The sequence below is a fragment of the Parasteatoda tepidariorum genome, chromosome 3, assembly GCF_043381705.1.
Source record: "Parasteatoda tepidariorum isolate YZ-2023 chromosome 3, CAS_Ptep_4.0, whole genome shotgun sequence".
NCBI lineage: Eukaryota > Metazoa > Arthropoda > Arachnida > Araneae > Theridiidae > Parasteatoda > Parasteatoda tepidariorum.
In genome coordinates, this window is record NC_092206.1 from 4,010,469 (window position 1) to 4,033,163 (window position 22,695).

The 22,695-nt window shown below is 31.0% G+C and overlaps 1 protein-coding gene across 1 annotated transcript in view; it reads right to left on the bottom strand.

Annotated features, from left to right (window-relative positions):
* The window catches only part of LOC107440264 (uncharacterized), a 29,762-nt gene extending 7,699 nt beyond the window's left edge, over window positions 1-22,063 (bottom strand). Inside the window, exons 1-3 of the mRNA XM_016053142.3 lie at window positions 21,917-22,063; window positions 3,570-3,701; window positions 2,036-2,234 (exon numbers count right to left, since the gene is read on the bottom strand). Coding sequence (XP_015908628.3) covers window positions 2,036-2,234; window positions 3,570-3,701; window positions 21,917-21,982 — 397 coding nt within the window. The 5' untranslated portion in view covers window positions 21,983-22,063. The remainder of the gene's footprint in view (window positions 1-2,035; window positions 2,235-3,569; window positions 3,702-21,916) is intronic.
* Window positions 22,064-22,695: the final 632 nt, after the last annotated feature.

Consider the following 22,695-nt stretch of genomic DNA (forward strand, 5'->3'; position numbering starts at 1 on the left):
AATTCATTTTAATAATCATTATTCGTTTTTGTTCATTTCTATGCGTCTGTTTTGTGCTCTATTTTATGTTTCAATAAATTAAATTAAAGCGAACCGTAATCTTAATTTTTCTAGCACACTCAGTTACACTTGTGATTNACAGTGACGTCATGAGGAGGGAAATCGTAGCTTCAGCTCTAAGAGCGGAGTGAACTAGCCCTTGTATTCTCTTTAGCCCTGGGAACCTAGTATATCCCAGCCAGAGGAGATTTTTTTTTTAAAATCTCGCCAAGCAACTTTTTGAAATCTCGCGAAACTAGGTTTCTGGAAGATATTTCGGTGAGTTTATTTTGAGCGTCCGACCACACCACCAAAATTCTTAAACCTGATTGGTTCTTTGATACGTATACCTACGCGAAAATTTGATTTCGTTAGAAAAGAGGTAAAAGTATTTATTTTTTCGCCATTTATGCTTCTGATCTCTTGCTATCGGAATCATATAAATTATAATTTAAATTGTTATATATTTAAATTGCTAAGTGTTATAAATAATAATTTAAAATGTGTTTTTTTAATTAAATGTTTAATGTAATTAAATGTTTAATAATTAAAATTGTTTTGTTTTCAAAAAACAACGCTGATCCCAGTAATAATCGCCAACTTGACGAGATTTTAAAAAGTTGCAAAGTGGTGGGATATTCTAGGATTTAACCGATCGTAGCAAACATATCCACTATGTTTAGACATGACTTGAAACATATGATGTATTTTACTATTTACTAAAACCTCGAAGACATTAGCATCAATCTTATCACAGGTTTCAAGGATGGCAGACCTGCGACAAACCGAAATTGCCACTTTTTGATATATATGTTACGGTGGATGCAATTAGTTGGTTACCATTAATAATCATCAGTTATTACTAATGATAAGGCCAGGTAAGGCAGTTAAAGTGATTAATATTATAGAATTTAGTCGATGTGATAATTTTCAACGCATTTGTCTAGAGATTTCCTATACGGATGAGTAATTGAAATTTCCTGCGCAAACAGCTAGAAAATGTCAGTTGCTTGTTTACTTTGGACGACTGCTCTTTATTTGCGTTGTTTATTTGTTGTATTGAATATTTTGATCTGATTCTTTTTCGTTTTTCTGTTTTTAAAACGTTAACGTTAAGAAAAACATCAGCGCAGGGGTGATTGTGACACCCAAAGAAACCCCTGAAAGTTTTATGTGCAAAAACTCGATAAGAAGATATCGATTTATACACTATTTATACTTAAATTAAATTATTTGAACTAAGATTCAGAATTAAATTACCTACCAATAAAGAATATCACACCTTTATAGTATCTAAAAAATCACGTGAATGTGAATTGCGATGTTGGATTTCATGAACACGAAAATACATTACGCGATATAGGATTTTTAAATCATGCAAATGCCAGTCGCGATGCATGATTTTTAGATCGCGTGAATGCGAATGGCGATATTGGATTTTTAAATCACGTGAATATGAATCGCGATGTACGATTTTTAAATCGCGTGAATGCGATTCATTATGTGTAGCTTTTAAATCCCGTTAATACGAAACTCAATGCTTGATATTAAAATCGCGTGAATATGAATCGCGATATTAGTGGATACCGGGGTAGTTTCAAATATTAAAAACGGCTAAAATCCGACAAACCGAGGAGGAAAAAAAATCAAATTCGTGGAATAAATACGTATATGAAAACCTATGATTAGGAAAAAATGTGAAACAATATCTTCAAATTTAAACACCTTTTGAAACTACAAATTTACGCAGATTAAAGAGAAAATCAACATACAACCTTTACGTTGGAATGGTCTGACATCGAGCAGAAAAAATTGTTTTATAGTATTTCCAATCAGTAGCGCCTTCAGTTAACAAACTTTGTATTTAATTGTGAAACTTAACCAGAATAAATACTCTCGTTTCCTAAGCAGAACGCAGCAAATCATGTATATCTGTGAATTATGTTTCGTATTGCGGAGTCATTTATGGAAAACTCAGTATCATGAAAATGCTTACGCCTGACTTGTTGAAGGAAAGTGTGCCTGCTGATTTTGGAGTTTTCAAAAGAGCCATCCAGCAAGGCAGGGTTGGGAAATTTGTGGTGTCGCTCATTGAGGGGCCTCAGATGCATTTCTTCTTCAACACTTTTCTTGTGATGTCTTTCAGTGTTTTTCATCTTAGAGGGTTTGGACTGCTCCGCGTTCAACTTTCGATTCTGCAAATAAATAAGAATTGCTTTTTATTGTTACTGTTACAAAATACATAACAATGAGTCTCGTTGCTAAAGAATAGTGATCGGAAAAACTACATTTTCTTTGTAGTTAAGTACAACTACTAATACTTTATTACAATTGTAGTTAACTACAACTACAAATACTTTATTACAATTGTATTTACTACTATTTTAATACAATTGTAGTTAACTACAACTACAGCTACTTATTACAATTGCAGTTAACTGCAACTACAGCTACTTTATTACAATTGTAGTTACCTACAACTACTTTGTTACAGTTGTAGTTAACTACCACTACTTTATTACAATTGTAATTAACTATGACTACAAATACTTTATCACAATTGTAGTTAACTACATCTACTTTGTTACAATTATAGTTAACTGCAACTACAAATATTTTATTACAATTGTAGTTACTACTACTTTAATACAATTGCAGTTAACTACAACTGCAGCTACTTTATTGCAATTGCAATTAACTACAACTGCAGCTACTTTATTACAATTGTAGTTACCTACAACTACTTTGTTGCAGTTGTAGTTAACTACCACTACTTTATCACAAATATAATTAACTACAACTACTTTATTACAATTGTAGTTACTACTACTTTAATACAATTGTAGTTAACTACAGCTACTTTATTACAATTGCAGTTAACTACAACTACAGCTACTTTAATACAATTGTAGTTAATTACAACTACTTTGTTGCAGTTGTAGTTAACTACCAATACTTTATCACAAATATAATTAACTACAACTACATTATTACAATTGTAGTTACTACTACTTTAATACAATTGTAGTTAACTACAGCTACTTTAATACAATTGCAGTTAACTACAGCTCCTTTATTACAATAGTAGTTAACTACAACTACAAATACTTAATTAAAAAAATCTAAAACTGACTGAAAATTTTGGGGGTAAAAATCTATAAATGTTTAGAATGCATTGAAAAAGGTTTAAAAAAAACAATTAATAAATGTACAATTTTATGAGACTCCAATAAAAAATTGCTGCACACATATTAATTAACAAATAGAATTAAGAAACAAACGTAACACGCTTCTTCTGGGCTTTGTACAAAACTACTTTACATACCTACTTTGTACAAAGAACGATAATTACATTGCGTTTAATAATTGCCATTAAAAGAATGAAAAAGAAAAACGCTTACAAATAAATAACGTCAAAAAATTAATCACGTAAGCATTTTTAAAAGGGAAAAGGGGGATTCAGAAGGGAAAGGAGGAATTTTAAAGGAAAAAAAAGTGATTTAAAAGGAATGGGATTTTTTGAGTGTTACCTTGTCCTTGTGATGGCTGTGAAGGAGTCGTTCTTCTACTCTAGGACTATTTGGAACTTCATGGTTGTCGACTTCGGCATTATCATTTGTCAATTTTCGACTGTAAACTTTACCGTTTTCGAAGTTTTTCCACTGAAAAAAATAATAGGAATTAAATATTTCAGAAAAATATTTCTTTCATTATAACACAGCTGTCGATTTTTATTTATTTTATTATAACGCAATAGTTATACAAAATAATTATTTCATTGTAACACGTAGCTGATTTTTATTTCTTTCATTTTAACACATCAGTTAGTTTTTATTTCTTTCATTTTAACACAATAGTTGAATTTAATTTCTTTCTTAAGCCGCCCGGCCTGTGTAGGGGTCAGGGAACTGACCTTGCATCAGAATGGTTCTGGGTTCGAATCCCGGGCAAGGCATGGATGTTCCTTCATCCTCTGTACTCTCTGTCCTTAATGTGGGAGCAACGTTGGTCCACCTAATAGGGTGTCCCTGAAAGAGTGGTCAACAAATCTGCCCTTCAGATACCTGTATGACCTAGGTCATTCTCCAGGTGGTCATTGGAAAAAAAAAATTTCCTTCTTAATAACACAGTAGTTGGTTTTTATTTCTTTTATTATAACCCAGTAGTTGATCTCGATAATATTTTAGGGACTATTACTCGGTATTTTTTTTTACGGTATTTTTGATAGAATACTGGTCAGTAGCATCCAACGCTCTAATGAAATTTCCAGTTTTTTAATTGAAAAAAAAGTTCTATTTAAACTTAAATAGAACTTTAATGGTTAGCACTCTGGAAAGGGTTTCCAAAAACATCAAAGCTCATTTTTAAATATCCTTTTGTGCTGTACTAACCAATAAAAAGTGTGGTTTAGTGGAAAATTTCCCCTTAATTCTGCCGTTTTCTCGTGAGAGATTTTCTTAGTGTAATTATTAAGGAAAAAGCATTTAAAAACCAAAATTGGAAGTGTTAGCAAAAACTTTAGCTTACTTCCCATGTGGAGGGCATTTAGTTTTTATTTAACACTCCTTAAGATTATTCTTTTCTGAAAGATAAAACATGTGCGAATTAACCTCCCGATTGCTGCGATTTCGAAATTCTAATTGGATTATAACTTCAGTTTAACCATCAGTCTTCTCAAACAATAGTTTCTCGATTTGGTATTCGACATAAGGTACGAACCGACTTGAAGAAAAGTTTTTCTGGTTTTAAATAACCGATTAGAAGTTTTGTATATATTTTCTTGAAAGTTATACGCCAAAAACTGATTTAAAAAAAAGAGATTTTTTTTTTGAAATTTAAAAGTTTGATTTCGAGAATACTGTATTTAAGTTCTTAATAAAGATTTCTATTACTCAAAAAATGGCAAAGTTCCTTGAACACTTTTCGTGTGATTCCGATAGCCTCCATTGGGAATACCGAGCAAGTGCTTACCGGGCAGTGGCACTTAACTATAACTAGTCTAAGTCACCAACCACCACTTTTGGTCATTCCCAGTAACATACTGTAAAAATTGTTGTGAAATATTTCTCCCAAATGGGGGTTGAAAAACTCCAAAATTTGTATGCTTTATTTTTACTTAACACCGAACATCTCTTTAAGTGTAAAACAGTTGCAACCATTTTAGGTGTTATGAGGCACTAACATTTACAGTGCTATACATACATTGTATAACACTTAAATGTTTGTGTAACACTGTAAAAACCACAAATGAAACTGATTTACATTATACATTGTATTACACTGTAAAAACCACAGTTTTTACAGTGTTACACACTGTGAAATTGCATTGTAAAATAATAACAACATTGTAAAAACATTAAGCATAATAACATTGTAAAAACATAACAACATTGTAAAAACTGTGGTTTCTATAATTTATATCTAGAACTATTACTGAAGTATTTATTTATACAATTTTATTTTATAACCATCGTTGAACAGCCGACCCAATTTTTGGGTTTACGACTACTAATGTTCAACTCCGTAGTCTTGTAATTTTGAACCCAATCCAGAAGACAAGGGAACTCCTGGATCAAGTACTGGGTGAAATTTACCTTCGAGGAGGACTTTTTGATGGAACTAACCCGCATTTGTGTTACATGGAGAGGGAAACCTCCCATGGTTAACCTGACGGCAAGGAGACTCTTATCCATGATCCGTCAACCACTGAGGATATTTCATGTCATCATTGTAGTCGTTGCGAGATGGGTGCGGAATATATATCGACCAGCCATTGCTGGGATTCAAACCCGGTTCACCATTTGAAGGCGAATGCTCTTTCCCCTGAGCCACCATGGCTCAAAGTATATACATTGTAAAAACTGTGGTGTATATAATTTACATCACAGCAAGAACTTTTATTAAATTATTCATTTTTACAATTTTTAGTTATCACCGGATCGTTCTAAATGAACGATCCGGTGATAACTAAAAATTTATATGCATTTTAAAGTATATATTAAATCTAAGCACAAACAATTGATAACGCATACACCAAGTTCACATGCATTCATGACATTTTTATGCCTCCGAAAATGCCATTTTTGTATATGTTTAGAAATCGTCAGATGACAACAATCGATTTTTCACTATCGAACACCAGAAGGTGAAAGTTCGCTGTCGTCTCGCATACTATGCATTCTACAGAAGCCGAAGTTCAATATTATTGCTATACATAGATATACATATTTTAAGTTGTGTAATAGAGATAAATGTTTTCTCGTTAGAAGATTAACATAAATCTGTCAATTATATCAAACGATTTAATTATATTTAATTTCTATCTGTTTCTGTTCTATTAAGCCTAATTCGAATTTGTTTTAATGTTCCCTGCGTGGTGAGTATAGGGTTGATTAAAAAATTAATTTCATTTCAAAAAATTCTGTATTAAATTAATAGTTCTTGGTGAAAATTTTATGGTGAACTAGATTTTTAAGTGAATTATGCCAATTTTTGTTCACACAAGTTTTGTTGGCACTAAACATCAAGTAAAAGACGAGCGGGACATTTGTGATGTGTATTAAATCAGAATCAATTATTAGTGTTTCATTACTAAATATTTGGCGTTAATATACATAATATACATTTTTGATGTTGCATTTGGTGATAAGATTTTTAGAGCGTACTCTAAAATGCATCGTTTATTGAGAATCTGAAGAACATAAACAAAATATATTTTATTTTTACACAACGATAAATATTAAGGTAATTAAAAAAAATTAAACCTAAAATTTTTGCTAATTTTTTCTTTATACATTTAAATTTATGATACATGTTCTTTTTTTAAAATTGTGGAAAAGTTTACTAAAATGTTTATTTATAAAAACTTTTGGCTATTTTTAATAAATTTAAAAGCTGTTGGCGACTGGGCGAAACATTTATAAAATTAAAAATATTTTTTCGAAAAATGTACTTCCGAAACATTTTAAAATAAAAAATTGCATGAATAAGAATGATGCAAAAAAAACGCTAATAACAGCATTTTTGAGGCATTTTTCGAATTCTTGAAAATTTAGCAGAAAAGATAAAAGAAATATTCTTTTTAAAAATGAATAAGTAAACGTCTAGAAATAGAATTTATTGGATGTTTCGTAGTTTTAGTAACAATTACGAAAGATTTAGTTTATTTTTAACTGTCGAAGAGCTGTTTTTCTTAAATAAAATTTTCTAACAGAATTAACTGAAGATTATTCTGTTAGAAAATTGTATTTAAATAATTTCCTTGTGTACTTGATTCGTTTGCATTTCTTTCATTTGAGCTTGTCATTTATCAAACATTTCGGAATTTTTATACGAATCACGTTTAATTTCTTTACAGTTTTAATCAACTTTGTGTTTATTGCACCACCTATGAGTTTTTTTTTCTTCTTTCGATTCTTGTAGAGATGTGATGATTATGACAAACATAAGCTTTAGAAAAAGTTAATTTCTTTTTAATTTACCGAAGATCTTTTTAATCTCATTTGTTATGAAGACTATATTTGCCTTAAACTTTGTAGCAGAATTAATTAAAAGTATACTGAATGTTAAAAATATTAAGATAAAATATTGTCCTTTGGATATAATCTTTATGTCTTTTTATGTCTAAATTTGTGTCAAAATATTTTTGTAACGCGACATATGCAAATTCTACACTACGTGGCATAATAAACAACAGATTCGATCGGATTTTTATATTGATTAACACTTGTAGGATTGTTGAAAATGGTTTTAATTAAAACCCTTTGGAATGTTTAAGCATAAAAAGTAGATTTCTTTTTTTAGAGGAATAACAAGAAGGTTTTACAATTTTAATTCTTTTCTTGATTATTTCTTATATTTCAAAATTAAAAAAAAATATTGTTTAGTTTCCTGCGTTAATAAAATCGTTAATAAACCAAAATGGTATGTCAAAAAATGTGTTTCATTTTTTAATTCTCATATAATAAATGGTTTTAGTCTTTGTATGATTTTACTTCTAGAATTGATTTTTATTTATGTTTATTTACCCGCAATAATTCTTGTCCATAATTCCCATATAATAAATGGTTCTAGTTTTAGTATGCTTTCACTTCTAGAATAGTTTTTTATTTATGTTTACTTACCCGCAATATTTCGTGTCCATATAATAAATTGTTAATTCCCATATAATAAATGGTTCTAGTGTTAGTATGTTTTTACTTCTAGAATAGACTTTTAATTTATGTTTACTTACCCGCAATATTTCATGTCCATATAATAAATTGTTAATTCTCATATAATAAATTGTTCTAGTTTTAGTATGCTTTTACTTCTAGAATAGACTTTTTATTTATGTTTACTTACCCGCAATATTTCGTGTCCATATAATAAATTGTTAATTCTCATATAATAAATTGTTCTAGTTTTAGTATGCTAGAAGTATGGTTTTACTTCTAGAATAGATATTTATTTATGTTTATTTACCCGTAATATTTCGTGTACATAACTCTCATATAATAAATGGTTCCAGTCCTTGCATGTTATGCAATGTTTGCAATTTTATTTTATTTTAAAACTGTTGTTAAACATCTGATCCATTTTTGAGTTTACGACTACATATGCACAACTTCGTAACCTTGTAATTTTGAATCTGTTCCAGAAGACAGGAAACTCCGAGATCAAATATTGGGAAAAATTTTTCTTCGTAGAGGACTTTTTGATGGAACTAACCTGCATTTGCTTTACATGAAGAGGAAAACTACGAAAACCGCCCACGGTTAGCCTAATGGAAATGAGATTCTAACCCATGATCCATCTACCAATGAAGATATCTTTACGTCTGCACTGTGGTCGGTGCGAGCCGGATGTGGAATTCGTATCTTATCAACCATCGCTGGGATTCGAACCCGGTTCACCTCATTGGAAGGTGAAAGCTCTATCCCATGAGCCACGACGGTTCTTAACTATTCCATATAACAGGGTTATAATTTAGAACTTATTTATTTATGAGATTCAAAGTGATCGTATTAAATACACAAGTATCAAACACACAAGTATTCATACACAAGATCTCGTATTAAATACACAAGTGACACCGGTTAAAGCTACAAATTATATGCATACATATACAGAAAGAAAAAAAAATGAGAGATTATACTTAAAATGAGATTGATAAAAGGTTGAATGCAATTCATTTTATTTTTTAGCATAAGAAATGCACAATAAAAGTAAGATACAAAGCGAATAATTGAGATTCTCGGTACATTAAAATATTTATTTAGTAACAAGTTTTACTTTAACAAAATAAAATAAAAAATCTCGTTTAATCTTTTTTTATTATCGCGCTTATAATAAATGAATGTCTTTCTATTTGACTGATTAGAAATGTACAACACAACCTGTGCACATCAGCCTTATTGGAATGCAATAATTGTTTGAACATCTCCCATAATACGCGCGGCCAGACTATAATGGTTTGTGATGGGCCATTTCGTGAGCAATTATTGGAAAAGCCATTCCTTCGAAATGCTTTCTAACAGTTTCCAGAAATTCTCCTTCTAGAGCTCTGTTTAAAATCTATAGAAATGGTTTATTTCAAATAAATTTTCACATGTTTGAATAGTAATATAATCTAATAATTTATAATCAGAATATTTTAGTTTCGTCAGTTTATGAAAAAATGTGCGAAATGTTTTTTTTTACCGCTTAAGGTATTCAACAAAAATTTTTTTTTGAAATATTAATATATTTTTTTTTAAAGTAACTTATTTGTGTAGTGTATCTACCACTACAAAAATATAATTCCAATTCACTAGTATATAAGACATGTGAACTTGATTCTATGTTGGGATACCTTAACATAGTAGATGAAGGTTGACATGATCGACGTGACTCTCGCTACATTAACTCGCAACGAAAGTAACACTCCCCATAATTTGTTTTATTATGAGTTTAAAACTTATAAAACTAACAATTTTTTTTTTAATATTAGTATTATATTTTTAAATGGCCATTTTTATATTAAAATAAGGCATTTATTTAATGACAATAAAGGCAGATGTTGCCCGCGTGGAAATTCGTTGATTTCAATAGATGACAAGATATTGATGCAAGAGATATTGCCAAAGTTGTTTACGTATTGAATTTTAGTAATAACTAAGGGATTAAGCCATACAATTAATTCACAATATTATTACAACAACAACAATAATAACTTCGCAATAATTGGCATAAAGCAGTTGAAATTATTCAATTAAAAATATTTGTACTAAAAAGAACACTTGTGCCTCCAAATATTGCCCTTATGATACTATTAAGATATGATTTATAAATGAACATAAATTTGTTTTTCTAAGTAATCACTTTTTGAAATAACATTTAAAAATTTCGCAGTACAATTTTGTGCATGAAGCTGAAAATTAAGTTTTAAATCACTTAACAAATCTTTTTAACAGTAACTCATAATAGCATATTAATGTCATTTGCACCAAAAAATAACAATTGTAAAACGGTTAATTAGAGCAGACACTTATTTAAATAACTTAAAATGTAACGTAGAATTACATTATTCTAACAATAATAATAATAAAAAAAACAATCCTCCTAAACTCTTCATTTAGAAATAAAACGAAATCAAAAACGTAATAATAACATTACAGATAATTTTAACCATTAAATTAGGGATGCAAAAATATTTATAGGAAAACAATTCCCTTATGACTTATATCAATTTTATGCTGATGTCAACCAAACCGATATGAATTAATGTGGGAAAACTGGATCCTATAATGTGATTTCCCAGCCAATAAAAATGTATTGACAACAAATGGCAAACTGCGACCCCATCATTATACTTTTATATGCTGAAAGATTTTAAGTCTCTCCGGTACACACACCACTATAATTATGGCATAGTAGGAAACAGAAATATCTCCATGTCTCTCAAGAATACCAATGCTCTATTACGTGCTGTATTCTATTACGTGCTGTATTCTGTTACGTGATATATTCTACGTGCTGTATTCGATGTTTCATCAAACACCTCTACAGCCATTACTCGTATATTTATATTATTGATCGAAAAAAGCAAGAGTTTTCATAATTGGCAGTATGCGACACCGTTTATGTTTCTACAGCCACTTTAGAAAGGATTTAAAATAAATCTAAATAAATGCTTCGTTTCTAAACTTCTTTTTCTCTAGGAAACTATAAAATTATTCTAAATAAATGCTTAACGTATAAATATAACTATTCAACATTAATTAAATTGTCACTCAAAACTGTACCTAACAAAATAAATCTATATAAATGCTAATCCTATAACTGATTACTTAACACTACTTTAATTATTACTTAAAACAACCTAACAAAATGGATTATTGTAAAAAACAATAGTGTTTTCGATTTAGATAGAGAAATACTAACGTTTTAACTGCCCCACAAAAGAAATAAAATTATAAAATATTGCATCTTTTGAAAAATGGCCCTTTTGGGAAAAAATTTTTCTCCTTAAAAAATTATTTAAACAAATAATTCTCCAATTTTAGATTATTTTATGATACCAAAAATGATTATATGCAACTACTCGGTTAATTATTTGTTATATATTATAAATTATTACATTATTAGAAATTATTATAAATAAATACAGTAGCTTTAAAAACATAAAAAAAATATTATCTCTAATGCTTTTCATATTTCCGAAAAACTAAGGCTTTTCCAGATTGACATTTTGTTTTGCTTTTAAAACTAGCATCGAAAACTGCAATACATTACTTAGTTACTAACTCACCACGATTAAACAAACAGGAGGCGTAGTCAAATCTTTCAACAAAAAAATAAGAGCCTTTTAAGCACTTTTTAAGCACTTAAAAAATATTTTAAAGCACTATATACATTGCAAAATAATTTTGAAAGACTTTACATGATCATAAGAAATAACTAGCTTCTGACAAAGTACTCTTTTCTTGATTTTATTAGCCATTATAAAATGATCAACAGATTTTTCGGTTCAATATCAGAGGGTGGAAAATGAAGCCTGAAATGGAGAATGTCTTGCAAAATGCAGCAGAGTTGCTCATACGAGTGCAATAATCTCACCGAACCCAACACAGTAGACGCACATGCGGACTCCCAAATATTTCATTAAAAATGTAAAATGATTGATGCTTTCATACGCTATGTACCGACGGTAAGCCGCAATAGATTGTGGTTGAATGAATTGGGAAAACGTATAATAAAACAATGTGAGAAGTACGCTTTTGCATAATACGTGGCGAAAATCGACATGGTAAATTTTAAAAAAATCTCATTTTCGAAAAGGGAAAATTAAGCAATTTTTTAAACATCCCATGAAAAAAGCACCTTTAAGGGCTTATAAAAAACGAAAATCGAAAATAAGCACCTTTAAGCAAATTTCAAAAACGCTACGCACCATGAAAAATTATTCGCAAAAAGTGTTATTTCAAATGAAAATCGAATCTTTAAAGAAAAACTTAATTAAAAGTAATTAAGTCTTATGTAGTTAAGTTAATATCTGCCTTTTACTTAAAATTAAATAAGTGTATTCATTTTCATAACAGCTTTACACATCCATCTGATCTATAAGAAGAGCAGTGCGCTAAAAAAAGGACCACCCTGAATAACTTTTGATCTTATAATCGAATCATCACACTCTAGAAGTCGTTCTTAATAATTCGAGGGGGTGACCTCAAATATAGTAGTTAATATGTGCAGACGATATTTTAAGTTAAGAAGCCAGACAAAAAAACTTATTTTCTCTGAGTAAGCATATCTTTTTTTTTTTGCGACGGATTCCGATTTCTAGCCCCCTAAAATATAAGAGGCAATGTAGGGTCCCCAAAGTGAGGTCAGGAGAGCGATCCAAAGTTTGGATTACCTTAATGTAAATTTTACTTTTTGTGAATTTCACCATAACCCGAGAACTTTTTTTTAGCGTATTGACTATTTTTTGCACACAATTATAAAATTCGTTTATCCAAAGATAATTCCATTCAGAAAAATAAATTTTAGTAAATATTTATTACTTTTTTATTATTTTATTAAATTATAGTAAAAAAACAATTTTCAATAGTAAGATGTGCAATTTTTTACATCATTTCAAAGTATGTAATTTTACATTCAAAATACAAAATTTGAGCAAAATCGGTTGAATAGTTCCTGAGAAATCGAATCTTAAAAATGTCGTATATTTACAGGCTGCAGTATGGTATTTCCTTTATCTCAGTTTGTGTTTGTTTTAATCTGATTTGATTGAAAAGCGAACAAATCGGATTACACAATTTAACGATTGAACGCACTTGAAGCAGAAAGTAGCGCTGTTCGTAAGCCCTCTCACAAATGAAATGCCTTAACTGCGCATAGTTGTGTTTTAACTTAAGTTCTTATAATCACTGCGCTATTTTATTCCTTAAGATCTTCACAGTCATCAGAAACATACGTTATTTCTTCTTTGGTTTTATAAGGAATTTATCAAATCACAGAGAGAATGTATCACAGAAAAAAGACTTAATTTTTTAGAAGTTTAATTTTTACGTCTATGTCTGCTTCATTTAATAAGAAAACTTTAATTCCAGGAACACAAATATTTCAATAAAAAGAAGGGAGCACGATATAACGAGTACGATATAATGGGTACGAGACGTTCGCTATTACGAAAAGTTACTAAGTCACGGTCAAAAGATTGTATTGTAGATGCAAAAATGTACGTTTGAAGTCAATTTAAAATTAAAAGCCTTTCGTTGGAGTGATAAAATGTGTTTAAGAAATAAATTTTTCAGTTGTTGTTCAGTTGTCATTTGTTAAATTTTTCAGTTGTTCAGTTGTTTCAGTTGTTCAGTTTGTCAATTTTTCAGTTGGGACAATGAACGAAATTATAGTAAAAAAGAGAGCAATGTGGACAATGTTTTCATTTATGTTTAGGATGATGATGGAAAAGTGAACATCATGTCACCTTATTTTCTTTCCCACTCTGAAACCTTTACTATAATAAAATAAATACATGTAGGCAACCACCAGACTGATTATGTCCCTTTTTGAGAAATTAAAATTTTGCTATCTTCAAGGCTCCTGCTCAGATGGCCGAGCGGACAGCATGCCTGGTGAAGCCAATGATTGCGGGTTCGAATCCCATTTCGGGCATGGATGTTTCTCTCTGTGTGTTGTTCTCTGTTGTGTGATGTGTGAATGTGGCCCACCCTATAAACTGGTATCTGTGGCATGGGTAGTTTTGCTCACCCCCGTGACTTAGATTCACTGGTGCCCACTGGGTAACGATAAATGAGCAACACTTCCGGCATCTTCCAAGGTGAAGAACGAATGTTCAGTGCCTGCCGTAGAAAAAAAAAGAACCCAGGGGACTTACTTCTCTTTTCGACAGCTAACTATTGAAAACAATATAGATAGTTACCAATGACATCAAAAACTATCGCAGTCCAGTATTTTTATTGCTATTTTGAGATAATTCCGTCTGTTATTGTAGATTATCGTTATAACGAACTTTTAATTTAGTAAAGAGAGTTACGATTGAATATATGGATAAAATTTTGCAACATATTACTGCTTAAAGAATTACGTATGTCTAATTTATTATACACATATATCTATTATACCTATATTATTACATATATATAACTTATTACATATATCAATGTCCATGCAGAGGAAGTTTTGTTCATATGTTCCGTGGAAAAATCTCACATATTCACATCTCGTCGTGTGCTGACGTGTATGCCGCTGACGTGTCAGAATACTTCTATCAAACACATGACGGTCAGCATGCCCGTCTGCTACGATGCGTACCCAGACCATCAGACTACGCCGACAACGCGTCTTGGGCAACTGACCAGACGACTCATCACAAACCGCCTCCCACTCATCCTCTGTCCACGAGATGCGTTCACGGCACCTTGCTGGACGATCCTTTTTGCGGTTCACAATCAAAGGGATGCAGATTACAAGGTGCCTGGCCTACAGGCCTCCTGCGTTAGTTAAGACTCTGAGTGATTGGTATTTGTGAAATGAATGTTTCTGTTGTAGTATTATAGGATACGAAGCAATTGTGTCGCTGTCGTGAAACTATTTCATTTGACTAGAAATCTCAAATAATAATTTTTAACTAACGTTTTGCACTTGACCAGGTTGGCGGACCACTGTTCTTGTCTCTGTGAACTGCTTCCATACAGTGGACATCCCATTTTATGAAACCCAGAGTTCCCCACAAAAGGTATTCTATGAAGAGCCCGTATCTTGTAGCATCGTCTACCTTGTAGCATCGTCTAGGCCAGGGGTGGCGAACCTTTATACACCAACGTGCCATTTTCTTCTAAAAAACTGTTTAATGAAGTCATAGACGTGCCGTGAAATAATTTTGACTCCGTGATTATTGGGAAATACTAAATACTATCAACTCAAAACTCTTTATTTACATTGAAGTAGTTATAATTATTAGTTATATAATTATAACTACTAAACTACTACTATCTATAGTTATTAATTGTTTTTTTAGCATTAATTGTTAATTTTTTTATTAATAATTGTTTATTATTTTGTTTTGCTTTTGTGAATTTTAATTTAACTGTTACATATGCTTCATAGTGTAATTACAATTGTCATCGGTGGCGTGCCCAAAATATTGTGTCTCGTGCCATAAATGGCACGCGTGCCATTGGTTCGCCATCCCTGGTCTAGGCTATGACGACTCTCCATACTAACAATGGGTGAACAAAGAAGTTAAAAAAAAACAACAACAACAAAGAAATAGGCTAAGTTTAAAAACTTCCTTACGCTACAAGCTTCGACTAGCAAATGAGGTACCGCTACACAAACGCGATCACAGCGCCACTTCCTAACGACATTGCAGTTCATTGAGTGTTCCCGAAGAGGTCAGCTATCATTTGATACCTTACTTGCGTACAAGCGTTACAAATTTTTTTTCTTTAAAAAAACTGTTTCTCCCTTTAGTTAATTCATCAGTGTCGTTACAATTAATAACTAAATGATATAGTAAAACTTATCCTGATGGTTACAGAGACAACCAAAATTTCGCTCTCATTTTTACTAAACTAACAAACACAAAACTAAAAAAAAGTAAAGAAAAAGAAAAGTAGATCAAAAAATATTTTTGCTAGATCTTCTATAACACAACGGCATTTCTTTCCAGCATTCCTAAATAAAGCTAAGATCGATCACGCACTCAAGAACTTTCCGCGAAATTTGGAGAGTTAACCGTTAATTTATGCTCCAGTTCCGGACTTTGAGAAAAAAATAAAGCCTCGTTCTTGTAAATATAACAAACATCAGCAACCTTAATAGAGTTGGCTGTTAGTTTTTACGGCAATTTCTTTCTCTGAGAAAAAAAAAAAAGCCCTGTAAAATAAAACTTCCTAACTCATCCTACTCGGATATACACTATTTTCCATGGTGATTACGACATTTAGATTCAATGTTAAAGGTTCCGGGTTTGATTTCAGCCTGCATCAAGGAACGATTTTCGCTAACTCCTTGGTAAAGGAACACGCAACTCTTTCACTTCTCGACAGATGGCAGCACTGCTCTTCATTGACTCTCATTACATTTCATCTTCATTACATTTCAATGGTTTTCCTTGGTTCGACAAGCAAATAGTCTAGTCTCAATCACGGTCCGTAATGAAGACAGCTGTTACTTACATAATGTTAATTTACGGTCAGTGGTCAGATATTTTATGACAAAATTACTTACGGACCGATCCATATTTTTATGATCATGATGGCTTTGTAGGCATAACAATATTCTTGTCATTAGAACACATTTTGCTGGTCATCGACCGTAATCTAGGGATGAAATTTTTTATAATTTGGGTGAAGTTTCAACTCAAAAACTGTTTGTATTTAAAGTTATCATTTTGAAGTCTCTATATAATTAAAATAGTTTGCAACCTTTTGAAGCGTAATCTTTTTGTATGGTACTTAAAAACAGAAGAATAAATATTTTTAAAATTGCGCTACATTTTTTAAACGAAATTAACAGTTTTAAATTAGCACATCAAAAATTCCTCCGAATAACTTTTTATTCCGTGAGAAACTTTCATGATGTATAAGCGAATTTCTTTTATAAAAAGAAATTTCCAGTCGTAAAAAAGGATTAAAAAAAAAACCTTCTAATACTGATTATTCAATGATGTTGGAATTCACCGCAATGCATAGATTTATATTTTTTCTTCATGCTTATGCTTCGAAATTGTTAAAGTGAAAAATTGGTGGCACGTAGAAATGCTACATTGCGTGCGATTCATCCATTATGGTGAAAAACAAGTACTTACATCTTAATGTTTTGAGTTACTGCCATTCTGTTTTTCGAGTTCGGGTTCGTAATGTCTCAATTTTTAAAACAGCTCTAGTGTTTTTACTTTAGGATAGACAGTTCGGCATTTTTTGAAAAACGTTCTCTGGATATGTATAAATATTTACTTTTCTTTGTTTAATAAAAGTGATACGTAAATTTATAACTTCAAGATAAAGTTTTCAGTGCCCCAAACATATTTTTTTTAAAAATGTAATTATAAAATAGAGAATAATTGAGAAAAAAATATACATATTGTGATTCCACAATGGGCATAACAAATATCCTAGCTTTTAAAATTTCCTTAATTTCCTGATCTTTTTTTTTAATCATTCTTAATCAAATTATAATTAAATTAAATCAATCAATTTTTATTTAAAGCTAACATAACATATTTTATTCTTTTCATATCGATCAATGTAACGGCTAGCTTTTTATTTCAATTCTACTGTAGACTCATTAATTCACTGTCTCGCCTAATCAAAAACAAAAATCTATAACTCTTTATTCTAAAAATTTCTTACCACAAATATATGTTTCAGTTACTAATTCTCACAGTCTTGGCGAATCGCGATCGCCAAGGTATTTTTCAAACTTAATATTGATTATGGGGGGTTGGCTTTATTTTCGGTTAAGTAATTTTTCGATAAATCACCAACCAAGGATCTCTTCTGTTGATTCTAACTGTTTGTTTGGGAACAATTCAATTACATTTTAATTTGACTTTTGATTAGGTAGGTCACGGGGCATTTATCTCTAATGGCCTGTCCTTATATAAATCTGATGGATAAAAATATATTTTGTATCTCGAGCTCTGCAAATACTACTGAATAAAATTTTTATTTTAATTATCATCCAGTTTTTTTCCACAACTGTGATTTTCATTATTATGTTTTTATCACAATTTTCAATTAGTCAATTATACCGAACAACTTCCAACAACATCTGATTTCGCCTCAACTTACATATACACAAACATACATATACATATATACTTAATACATACATATACAGTCAAACCCCCGTGTAGTGAACATGGTTTATAGTGAACTCCCGGATATAGTGAACGAAATGTTCGGTCCTGTGCCTTACTATACACGTATAATGTTATTTTTTGTGGATATAGTGAACCAAAAAAGTGAGGAAGTTGGATATGATGAACTCCCGGTTATAGTGAACCGAAATGTCGGTTCCTTGAAGGTTCACTATAGCGGAGTTTGACTGTATATCTATACATGTATACATTTATATGCACTTTTTTTTAAAAAGAAGTTGCGATTAGGTAATTTTATGTGTATAATTCAGCCAAAAAATAGAAATCAGTTCTTCAAGTGGGAAACAATTATTTTTCTTCCGTTGCATGAGATTTGTTTTTAAACTGATCTTGGATACTTTCGTATCGCTGACCTCAAGTCTGCATTCGGTTTCTCGCTTCAAGCAGCAACTTTTTTTAAACCACATTTTTAACCTTTTTTTGTCGAAATGTACAAAATTAAAAACGTTATACATAACAAGAACCTCATGAATGTTGTAACAAACTTCTAAGGGAGTTAAGACACATCTAGGGGGGGGGACTAAGTTAAGGCACATAGGGGTGTTAAAGCATCAGGATTAAAATTTAAAAGAAACCCGTGCTCGGAAATGTCATCATCCCAAGCCAAAATTTGTGATGGTTTTTCATTGATGGACCAACATAATCTTGATGGTTGCCATCAAAAATTTCGATCATGAGCCATTAAATTTTTTTATGGTAACCAACATAAGTAACCATCACCCCAAAGTAGGAATTCGGACTGATTTATGATGGTCCAACATAAGAATAGTAACTTGTTTTGATGGTTTGTTCGTGTTAAACCATCAGAAATTTCCATCATAGTTTCTTTGAAATCAAATGTTGGAACGATCATGAGCAGTCATCATCGTAATGTAGGAATTCGGACTGATTTATGATGATCCAACATAAGAATAGCAACTTGTTTTGATGGTTTGTTCGTGTTGAATCATCAGAAATTCCCATTAAACCATCATGCAAATGTATAGTTGGAATCATGATGGACCATCACGGACTGTTGGTCCATAAGAATCAAAGTTCTCTTGATGGTTAAACATCATAGCATCAAAGTAGCTTTGGTGGAAGTTTGTTGGCATATCAAAATCCATGAACGCATACTGGAAAATTTTGGATGATGGTTGATGTTGGACCATCATGAAACGCACTTAAACAAGCATAAACCATCGAGGTGTTTTGAGGAGACCATCAAGAATTTTGACTTGGAATAATAAGCCACTAGGGGAGCTTCCCTATTATGAAATGATTCTTCGGGTGCTTCTGAATAGGTCATTATAGAAAAACACCTAGCCGCGTAAGACGACGATTCCGGGCATGGATTCCCACGAAATTTCAATCCTCATGATGTGCCCTAACTCCACTAGAAGTTTATTGTAAAATTTATGCAATCCCCGTGATCTTAAACTTCTACATTTCGACAAAAAATAGACTAAAAATATCATTTTATGATATTGTAGCTTCAGAAACAAAAGTTATTTCATATTTGAAATCCCCACACCGGAAAGACCAAGTAGTCATAGTGAACAAGGATGGAGTGAGCATGGGGCATGGATATAGTGAACGAAATGTTCGCCCCCATGCCTTGCTATACACATATAATATTATTTTTTGTGGATATAGAGAATCAAAAGAAGAGAGGAAATTGGTTATTATGAACTTTTTTATGTCTTCGACTGATTTTTTTTCTACATATTTTAGTAATTTTGAAATTTCTACATAAAATACATATACCGATTTTTAAAACCATTTATTGAGTGGAATGGAGCCAGATGCATTTTTTCTTGTTTGATTCTTTTATCTCAGTTTCCCATCCCAAAATAAAGGCCATCCCTAAATTTTTTGAACTCAAGACGAAGAGTAATAAAAAATAAACTCATTTTTTGTTACTACATATAGTTAAATCATTTTTGTATTTCTTTTTATCGGTCATTTATTTAAATAATGTGCAACAAAAGGTTCGAAAAAATTGTTTGCAGTACGGATATGGTGAACTCCCGGTTATAATGAATCAAAATTTCGGTCCATTCACTATAACGGAGTTTGTATAAATGCAACAAATGAGTGTTCTCCAGTGTAATTTATCTAATGTGCGGATTACTAAGAGGGCACAAATCTCTGAAACTACCCAGGTCAATCTGAACAATACCTACTTAGACATTCCTTAAAAAGGGAAAATAAGATTATTGCTGAAACAACAATGAACATTTCTATACGCTTACAGTACTATAATGTCATTTATATTTCACGCAATCAAGTTACTACAATCAGTAATAAAGTTACTACAATCAAATCAAGTTACTACAATCATTGAATGAACGAATTATTTCATAAAGTTGAATGGAATAGAAATTTTTTTTTAAATGATAAGCATCAAATTATAATACCAAGTATCAACCGCTATGAAATATATTTTTATAATGAAAAAAAGTAATAGATGATTTATTTATTTTTCAAAGTCGAAAAAAAATAAAGTCAAAACAATAAATAAATTAATTTTTAAAAAAATGGATAAATAAGTTTTTGAACTTAAACGATGAAGAAACCGTAAATTTGCACATTACTTAGATAAAATGCGAATTTTCACTTTAACGGAGCAAATAAATTAATCAGCTGATTAATTGATTAGCTGATTGAATTGATTGCTACTAGGGTAAGTTGCACATTAACTACTTTCGATATTTAGCTGCAGCATTTATATGTAGTAGCTTTTCAATTATGTGCATTTGTCGAATTTCATGAAACTTTTTTCAAAGAACGCAAATGTGATAAAAGTGGTCGTACATGTTTTTTTTAATACTAAGTCGATATTTTGTTGTGTCACCTTCCACTTCAACTTTGTCTTCAGATCTAAATACAAATATTTCAATCGTTAACATATTATGTAAGATAAAGTTATTATTCTTCTTTTTTTGCAAAATAAATACTAATAACGAAATACTTTGAGTAAATAATAATAATGAAACAAACTGTCATTTTTTCGTTCGCAAAAAAAGTCTTTCTCTTAAATAGAAGCTTGATTAATGGGTTAATCAATCTTAATATTTGATTTATTTGTTCTAGTGCATGCCTTTTAAAGTACTTTCAGTGCAAAAGTTATTACGGCAACTATTTATGTTTTTTTCTCCCTTTTTTATCGTGGAAGCGCTTCTTAAAAGTGGTAAAATCAGTGCATTTTTATTTGAGCCAAATGATTAAACTGTTTATTTAACAATTGATTTTTTTACTAAGTTATAAAATATGAGTGATTGGAAACATTCAGAATAAAGTCGAGTTTATACAACGGAATTCTTTTTTTCTTTCTTTTTCAATTATTGACTTTCAACAGTTTTTCGCAATCAATTTATGCATTAACTACTTCGTTTTCGGGAGCGAAATTCGAACGTTTTAATGATTTGTCAATTCAACGTTTAGGAACTAAATGCACCAGATTCTTGTTAGACGCTTTACATTGCATCCTATTTCGCTTTAGGCAGTAACAAATGTGCTTACCTCTTTTGCCGGTGTAGCCATCGACAGACATGAGAAAAAAATGACCATGACTACAATCTTGTCCATATCGGAAGATAAAAGCTCACACACACCGACCGGAAAGCTTTTCGTCTTCGCTGGGAATACTCTGAATCCTCCGCATCTTCTAAAAATCATCCCCCAGTTGATTTTCGGGATCACTTCTAGATGTCACTACCGTCGGTTACCATAGCAACTAAGTGAATACATTGGGATAACAAAGAGCATTGCGGATTTAGTTGATGTTGAATATGAAGCTCGCGTCTTTGCTTTTACTTCCATTTCATTCTTTTGTTTTGAGAAGAAGAAAAAAATTGTCCTTCTAGGATTTATATGGAATTTTTCGCAAATACTAGAGCCTGCATATATTTTCCTTTTCTTTGATTTTTCCAATACACGAAGCGACAGAGAAAAATGTTAAAAATGAAACAACAGATATGTAAACTTGGTATTTCGAGCAAATTTTTTTCTTCCTTCTTTTGTGTCGGTGTGTTTTCTTGGTTAAAATTTTGAAAGCATTCGATGCAAGCGGGAGATAAAACTTTCGAGATTACATTTTGAAAGGAATTGATGCTTTCAAAAGGAATGTAAATGTCTGTTTATGGGGAAAAAATTGGGTTTTCGTCTTGATATATATATATATATTTCTTAGGGTGGAATTTTTAAAATATTTCTTTTTTCAACGTGAAAAATTGACAATTAACTCTAAAATTTTGTTCTAACCTAAACATCAGTAAAAGTGGATTATTAAGTTTATATAT